We start from the raw sequence: 8,800 nt of genomic DNA, 5'->3' as shown, positions 1-8,800 counted from the left end.
CAGCATCTGTCTGTAATAACAAGCAAGCAGCTAATCTTTTTTTGCCTTAACATTTGCTTTCTCCTGAATCCTAAACTCTGTATTGTAAGCCATAATATTTTTCACTGACAGAATGACATCCAGCATCAAAAGATAAGCAAGGCCATCTTTCTTAAATAGTCCTGGCATCAGAGGGTCGACCTTTGTTTTTAGGGAAGATTTACACCTTAAAGAGCACCTGAAGTCAGTAAGCAATTCCGATGCACTTTCCTACCATCCTGGTTGAAGGAACTTTGAGGTGCCTTAGACAATCAAAATATGAATAAAATTATACCACTTGATGTGAAGGGTTCAGCATTGTCCTCTGCAAACTACAAAATCAACAGCATCAATCTCTCACCAAAAAAAAAAGTCTCTTGAGATAATTCTGTTTTATGGAGGAACATGAGGCCTTCATTGCTGAAATGAGATGCTGAGGCAAGTCAGCATTTCCCTTCTGCTGGTGCCAGCACGAGAAGTGTTAGGAAAAGTTGAGTTTATTTGCAGAATCATTGGAAAAGTAAATATTCGAGCACATCTTTCTCACAATGTAGAAAAAAAAAATACAGGTTGCAGAGAGAGATGAAAGCTTGTTTAGTGCACAGCATAAAACTTACCAGCATAAATTACAGCATAAAAATTCTGAGATGCTGAGAGCTGTTGCCAGTTGTCTTGTGGCTATCCATAGGGTTTCTGAGCAGATACCCACCTACCGCTTTCATCTTTGCCTTCACCTGCATTTTGTAGGCTTTGGGTAGTCAGTGCCATTAATATGGCAGGATTTTAAGGGAGAACAAAATGGCATTTATCAGTACCTTCACCTGAAAACAGCAAAGTTGATACCAGGGCAATACTGAAAAATACTTTTCTTAGCTTTTAACAGTTTCTCTTATTGGAAAAAAAAAAAAGAACTACTGTGACAAAAACTAAGTAATTAAGCTCATTGGCAAATAAATATTTCTCTTGTGCTAATTGCACTATCTGATGTGTTACGGGTTGCCTGAGGGAATTCTTATGATTTTATGATCACTGTGTTAATAGCTGCTATTATTAAACACAGAGGATAAAATATAAAATAGATTACAGCAAACTAGGTTGCCAAGATACTAATCCAGGGTCGCTTTCAGTGTCATGAAAAAAATCATAATGTGTTTTAAGTTTAAAAAATAACTTCAGATTGACTGAAACACCTGAGCTGGCCTAGCAGATTTCTGCTCAGTTTAATAGGACTGTACTGTCACAAGTAGTAAGCTCCCTGCTCGACTGGATTTTCATGATCCTGTCTTGAAATCAAAATAAAATACAAATTGAGGACAACATCAGAGGTTCTGTACCTCAGCTAGCTAGTTTCCCAAACACTTACTAAGAACTAAAATGGATACCAATAAAGTAATGCAGATTGGCACACTAGAATGATTCCTTGATTTCTGTAGGAATTCAATCAAGTCAATTAACCATATAAATGAGAAACAGCGCCTGAACGTGGTTGTCTTTTTTTAGCTTATGAATAGATTTGTGGCACCGTGATTCCCTGCGTCCCCCTCCCTCACTACGTCAGTAGGGCTCATTCCAGTGCCACATCCGGAGAACCAGGCAGAGGCAAGGCTGGATGGCCGCTTTCCAGATGCTCTCACTACCCCAAACACCCAAACACGTTCGGTGAAGGACAGGCCGCAGCTGACGTGCGGCCAGCTCCCCACATCCTCACGCACTGGCCCTCGTGGCTCTCACTGAGGCACGGGGCCTCCAGTTCTGCTTTCCCTCAGGCCCACACACGGGCCGCAGACCTCTTTCACGTACACGTCTTTAAAGACGCACATTCCCCTCATGTTATTTGAAGCCCCACTCACGTTCTCCACACGCTATTCTGCCTCATTATCCACCCTTCTCATGTAGAGCCCCACAGCTTTCGCTCCTCACACTCCCCAGCATCAGGGAGAGAAACAGGGGGTGTTTTTGGCTTGGGGTTTTGCAACGGCAGCACATGTGCAAAACAGCTCCATGACGCTCCATAAATCATGTGCGGGCATCACAGATCCATACTAATTAGGATGAGGTACAACAGAAGGAATAGGGAAATTCTAGTGAATAGGAAAAAAATGAGAATGAGCACATACAGATTAGAAGTCAGGTGCTTGGCAGAATCATGTCATACATTAGCAGACCCAGGAAACAGGAAAGAAATTGAGTACGTAAGTTAAACACATTCAAAATTTTGTGGTAACTCAGAAAGACACCATGATACTGTCATGCTGGAACTGCAGACTTCCAAACAAGGAAATAGCTGAGTCTTCCTGTGTGATTTCTTGCCCTTACAACTTTCATTAATCCTTCACTTGCATGAACTCTCAAGATGCAAACTTTTAATAAAAAAAAAAAAGAAAGAAAAACCCAGAAGCTAGTGCTATTTAAAATCTGCTTGACATAATTAATGATTACATGAAGAAATCATTACATAAAGAAATACAATTCATATGTTCAACCTGGAAAAAAAAATGTGTATGGTAACATAAAAGTCACTTCGGTAAGGAAACTCCAGTTTTCCTTATAATGCCTCTCAGATGCATCTCATCAAAACCTAACCAGGTTAAAACTTGCACTTCAAAAATCCACAACTCTTACGCTACAAATAAAGAACAACACCAAGTGTTATTTAAGTCTTGTTAATGTCAGGAAATTCACTTGAGCTCAAATTCTCAAAGGTGTTTGGAGAATTTTACTGTGACTTCAAGAGACAAGTTTTGAAACTTATTTTTTTTTCCCCTAGCCCTTAGAACACTCTTCACCCTTTTTTAGCTGGTTTACACTAAAATTCCCCAGGAAACATCAGTACAGGAGCAGTGTCAGATAAACAAAATTACCCTTGTTGCCCTTCTCAAATCCCAGGGAGTCCCATGGAGCTGCTCTTTCCAGATAAATCAGAGAGCAATACTTCCCACTTACGTCCATTCCTCCCTCAGAAGCAACCCCTTAAGAAAGAAAGGATCTTATTCTCTTTAAACATATTTTATTTTTATAGCAAAAAAATGGAAAAAAAAATTCTATTTCTTCTACCATGCAAAGTGTTAGTTATTTTGAGAGCTAGTCTTCAACTCTTCTGCACATTGAATGTAGTTTCAAAACTACTTTGCACATTAAGTGTACAATAAAAGTACAATATAAATAGTTTATTACAAGTATGTTAAAAGAGCTCTACAGTACACCTTCAAAACATTTTATACATTGTTCTGTCTTTCAATATGAAACAATTCACATAGGGAGAAAAAAATCTCAGTGTATGAGCTACAGTCAATCTTAAAGATACTCAATTAGCCTATCGTACAAAGATCACAGTAACTACAGACTGTTTCCAAGTATCTTGCCTGTTTTTAATCTCTCTGAAGATGGGAAAGAATCACATGTATGAAAATAAAATTCAAGAAATCCCTTCAACTGTCACTTCATTTATACCAAATACTACAGAGTTTATGCCACAACAAAACCTAGATAAATCAGTTCAAAAAGTTAAAATGTCAAAAACGGTTTACTTAAATAAATAGGGATCTATTTAAATAGTGAAAATAATGCCATGTTTCTCACAGCTATGTTAATTTAGACAGAATTAAAAACAACTCAAAAGTTGCCAACAGTAGAGAACATACTAAAAGTTTTTTTTTTTCTTCTCACAGGAAAAGAAAAATTTCTTACTCAAAATGAACAAAGTTCCACTGAATTTATTGCTTTTGCCACCCCCAGGGGCACAATAGGAAAAGCTCCCTTCTTACCAGAAAGTAAACATACCTACAGTTTTTCTTAATACAAACTAATATGACCTAAATGCCATTTTCAGTTTCTTATATTTAGTGTAATGCGAATAAGACTTCCTGGTAAAACTGTGTGTCAGAGTTATCCCATCTTAGAGAATGTTTCAGTAACTGATGCAAAATGTACACTAGAAGGAAAGCAGACCAGTGCTCCATAAACGGACAGTGAGTGTGTGCAATAATACTAATGTTAATTTCTTATCCTCTTGCAGAAAAATACTCTTCAGTATTTTGTGACCTGTCCAAAAATCCACAAAAGGCAGCAATTATATTAAGAAGCAGAAATAGCAAAGTGGTGAAAGAATGAATTGATCATAAACTTTAGTAATTCTGTACTAGTGTACTCTATCATAAGCATGAGCTAAACAAAGCAAGTGCTTTTGTCTGCAACACATAGGAAGGCGGAAGAAAGTGAAAGGATCATTTTTCTGGAAGCTGGGAATTACCTTTTTATCTTCACTTTCTGATAAGTGTCATTGGACAGTGTACCGCCATAAAATACTAGACAGGAAGAGGGATCACGTTTTAAATACCTGCCTTGGGGGGCGCCGCCAGTTGCTGCAACACTAATAATGCAGGAACAACATGCATTTATAAACTCACCGTGAAGGAAAGAAACGCAAAATGCTCTTTTGTTACCTTGCTATTCTCAGGTGCATCACAAATTACATCAAGTGGACAGTTCTAAAGACTGTAAAAGAACTTTTCATCAGGTCATCTGTACCATACGAGAGAATGCATTTCAGTCAATAGAAGCCTTCTAGTAATTATGTAACCAAAGTTTTACATATGTAACTTAATGAAACTCTATCCATTTTTGATAAAAAAAAAACAGTCTCTGTTGGTTGCTATCCTACTCAGCTGATTTTTTAGCTCTTTTTGAAGTGAGTAAGATGATGCCTTTTCAAATGTGAGCCCTGTCTAAAATTTTTACCACAAACTGAACATTCAAATGGCTTTTGTCCAGCATGCATTAGATAATGTCTTTCAAGCTTAGAAGGTGATTTAAAAGCTTTAGAACAAAGACTGCAATAATATAACTTCTTCATAACTTTACTTTTTTCTGTACTTTCGGGAAAATCATAACAACAAGTGTAGTAGCTTTGCTTTGCTTCCAGCGATTTGCTGCGCAAACAGGGCTGCGTGTTTCCACTGCTGCTATCAAGAACAAAGTCCCCACGCTCCGTTTCAACTTTGATTTCAGCTCCTTGTTTTGACTGAGCCAGCTCGAAATCCTGGAAGCCAGACACCTGTGAAGGTCTCTGAGAAAAACTCACAGGCTGAGGAGACTTAAACTCAACATGATTTCCCTGATGATTGAAAAGTTTGTTCAGATTTTCACATCTCACCTGGAAAACGGGGCTTTTACGGAGTCTCTTTTCAGTATGGGTGAGCTGATGTCGCTTTAAGTGAGCTGACTGTCTAAACGTCTTCCCACAAACATTACAGCCAAAGGGCTTCTGTCCCGTGTGTGTAAGATAATGCCTTTGAAGTTTGGATGAAGAAGGGAAGATTTTTTCACATCTGTCACATTTGCACACTTTGTGTCTCTTACGTATATTTTTAGTAGGAGTTGAAAAAGCATAGTGAAGTATTTCTGGATTATCAAAGAAACCATCATGTGATGAACCATAAAAATTGTCACCTTCCTTACGCACTGAATCATCCATGTTGAACATTCCTTCCCCCACACGCCGGCCTTCAGCATTGCTCCCTAACTCGGGAGGGTGCAGGGCCTCTTGCCAAGGTGACGACAAAGGGACCGCTCTTCTTCTCTTGCTGCTAAGCACCTTGTGCATGGCAAGCTTACTGTGGCAATCCTTGAAAGGTTTAGTGGAAGCATTCTGATCAGAACACTGATCTCTCGCTGCAATCAAGTCACGACTTTTCAAATGACTCGGTCTAATTCTTTTTCTGTCAGGCAGAGAGGAATTTGATGTCCTTTCTCCCGCACACTTCAGCTTCACCATAATTTTATTTTTTATGCTGACCTTGCGGCTGCAAGCTGCTGGACCCTTACTTGAACTTTTGTCATTACTCAGACAAAAACATTTGTGCAAATTTAGAACCCGTTCTGTTTCAAAGCACTGCTCACACGTGGAGCACTGGTAGGGCACAACATAAATAGAGTGAGCGTAACGCGGGTCATTCTCTCGGGACGCAGCATCCTCCAAACTACGCCTCTCTCCTTCCAGTGAGACCTGGGGTCTGGAATGACTAGGATTCTTTGCTTTGTATGTAATATTGGGGAAAGTCTTATTTCTGGCATGGAGCTGTTTGTGCTTGATGAGTTCGCTCTGTATTTTAAACCCCTTCTGACAAAAACAACACCGAAAAGGCCTTTCTTTCGTGTGCGTGAGCTGATGGATTTTTAAGTGTGTTGACTGTCTGAAAGATTTACCACACGAAGAACATTTAAACGGTTTCTGGCCAGTGTGAATAAGAAAGTGTCTTTGTAGCTTAGATCTTGATGGAAATGTCTTGTTACATGACTCACAAGGGTGAGTTTTCTTTCTCCTTCTGGTGCTACGTAGATGATCTGCCTTTGGGCACTGATGGAGCATCCACCTCTCCTCAGTCGTAAAAGAATTCCAGCACACGGAACATTGAAATACGCCACAAAAGCCCTTACCTTGCTTTGAATCCACAGATTCTTCTGCTTGCTTGATATCGTTCTGGTAATTTTCATTATGAAGCTGCTGATGTTTAAAAAATGTGATTAAGTTTTTGAAGTTTCTATGACAAACAATGCACTTAAAAGGCAGCTTGTGGGTTAACTGGTGCCTGTCCAGATGGACTAGCTGTCTGAAAGTTTTATGGCATACGTGACATTCAAATGGCTTCTGACCAGTATGTATCAGATAATGCCTAGCTAATTTTGATGGAGTTTCAAACTGTTTATAGCAGGTGTCACAAATGTACGGTCTTTTCCTGGGCATCCTCTTTGCTGTCACGCGCTGCTGAACTTTTAACATTTTTTATGAACAATTACACCTTTCCTGTGGTCAGTATCTTCAGGTAAGTATTTCAAGGGAAATCATCAATTCCACGCTACGATGGAAGGCTGTAGAAGCAGCAGACTTTCTTAGAAGAAAAGCTCTTAAATCCCACAGCTCCCTAGAACAGGAAAGAAAATATTTTAGCCTACATTAATACGTAATTGCCCAAGTTTATCTTGCTTTCTATCTAAGAGACCAAACACATCTGATTTAGAATATGTTTAATTTAACTTAGCTTAAAATACTTCTTACTAAGAACATAATCACTTATTATGTTACATGAGATGGAAACATACCATGCACATTTTCCTGAAGGGATGTCTACAATGCAGATTTTTTTAATCCTGCATGTCACCTCCAAATCATACAAACCACAGGAACATTCTAATATTTTATTTACAAGTAAAGCACGCTCTTTAAAAACATACTTATTGTAACATTCTTCTCCCCACCACAGTAATTTTAATTTCCATATAAAATATTTATGAAGATGAGAGAAAGCGATTCTTGGACGTCAGAAATAACTGTGTTTGTGAGAAGTGAAAACTAACTTTAGACAGAAACTAACTACTAAGAATTACAATTCACATTTCCATATCTTTCTTTCAACCATATACCGAAGAAACAATAACATAATTATTTTTGCCTTTATCTCAAAATGGCAAATGCCAGAACCAGTCAGAGCAAGAGACAGTAGCCACGAGCCATCACCAGAATGAAGACGGTACCACCGGTAAGGAGGGAGCGCCTGGTGTGTTCACTGAGCACAGCTGAGCGGGGCCTTCTGCACCGTGCCCCCCGCCGACGCGGACGCTCTTCAGCCAGCGCAAATGAAATGATATAGAGTAACGGTGGTATTTTGAATCACCATAATGAATGCAATATCAATACCGCAAGATCATGAAACAGTTGGGTTTATGTTTCCAGGAATTTTCAAGTCAGAGCACGCTTAGGCAGGCGAGTTTGCAAACAACAGAAAAGACTTCTCCATGCTCTCAATTACTCCCAACGTTATTTAAGTACCCACCGGAACAGCAAAACAAGGACCTCCAGCAACCATTTAGTCCAAGCTTTCCACTGCGAGGCCAACTCAGATGTAGACAAATTCTAAAATGTTGCTGAGGAGCAATTTCTTTTTATTTTTCAACATCACTAGGCTTCCTGGTCCAAGGCTTTGAAGCTTTTCCTTGTACTCGCCTGAAACTTGGATAGAAAGCTGCTTTTTCTGTCCTTTATACCCTGTGCACATGGGAAATCACTGAAGGATGTTCTCTGTAACAGCCATACGAATTCAAAGTCTCCTTTCTTTCTTCCACCCTTATTTTTTAAAGCAATGTAATTCTGATTTTCTAACTTTTGCTTTTAAGTCTTCTTTTCTGGGGGAAAAAAATAATAAAGCTCTTTTTCATCTTCTCTGGAATACTTTCAATTGGTCACATTGAATTGCAGCACCTAAAACAAATCAAGTATTCCAAGAATAATAAGAACAAAAATACCTCTACAGTATTTCCCCTTTTTAATAAAGGTGGATAGGGAAGCAAATTTTAAAATGAGTTAATAATCGGGACTTGTAATAACTTTGAGATACACAATAGATTATTTCTAACTATAATTTATTAATTATGATTTGATACCACAAGTCATGGATTCGTTCTAGCTACTGGCATAACAATAATTAAAAAAAGAAAAAAAAAGTGTCTCTGAAAGCTCTGCCAGAGGGTTAACATCCCTCATTAATAAAAATTTAGGGAGAAACATCTGAAAAGGAAAAGCCCACTCTAAGTCATTTCAAAGACTAAAAGGCTACTACACTTTAATGCAAATTATGTTGAAATTCAACAGCATAACACGGACACAACACACAAGACTGAGGACATCAGGTGAATCGAGCTTCTTAAGCTCCACGGAAAGAGTAAACTGATGCTGGAACTTCTTTCAAAGCTCTGGTTCAAGGCACTCTTCACGAGGAAGGTGAAGGAT

General features: G+C 38.7%; 1 protein-coding gene across 1 annotated transcript; it reads right to left on the bottom strand.

The window, feature by feature from the left end:
- Positions 1 to 4,675: 4,675 nt before the first annotated feature.
- ZNF770 (zinc finger protein 770) lies at positions 4,676 to 6,936 on the bottom strand. Its single transcript, XM_010222634.2, has one exon. It carries the CDS (start codon positions 6,794 to 6,796, stop codon positions 4,691 to 4,693), a length of 2,106 nt encoding a protein of 701 aa, XP_010220936.2. The 5' UTR covers positions 6,797 to 6,936; the 3' UTR covers positions 4,676 to 4,690.
- Between the last annotated feature and the right edge of the window lie 1,864 nt (positions 6,937 to 8,800).

The sequence above is a fragment of the Tinamus guttatus genome, unplaced genomic scaffold (assembly GCF_059628265.1).
Source record: "Tinamus guttatus ecotype Peru unplaced genomic scaffold, ASM5962826v1 Tinamus_guttatus_pri_ptg000327l, whole genome shotgun sequence".
Lineage (NCBI taxonomy): Eukaryota > Metazoa > Chordata > Aves > Tinamiformes > Tinamidae > Tinamus > Tinamus guttatus.
The sequence above is the reverse complement of the archived record's forward strand: the minus strand, read 5'-3'. Positions and strand labels throughout refer to the sequence as shown.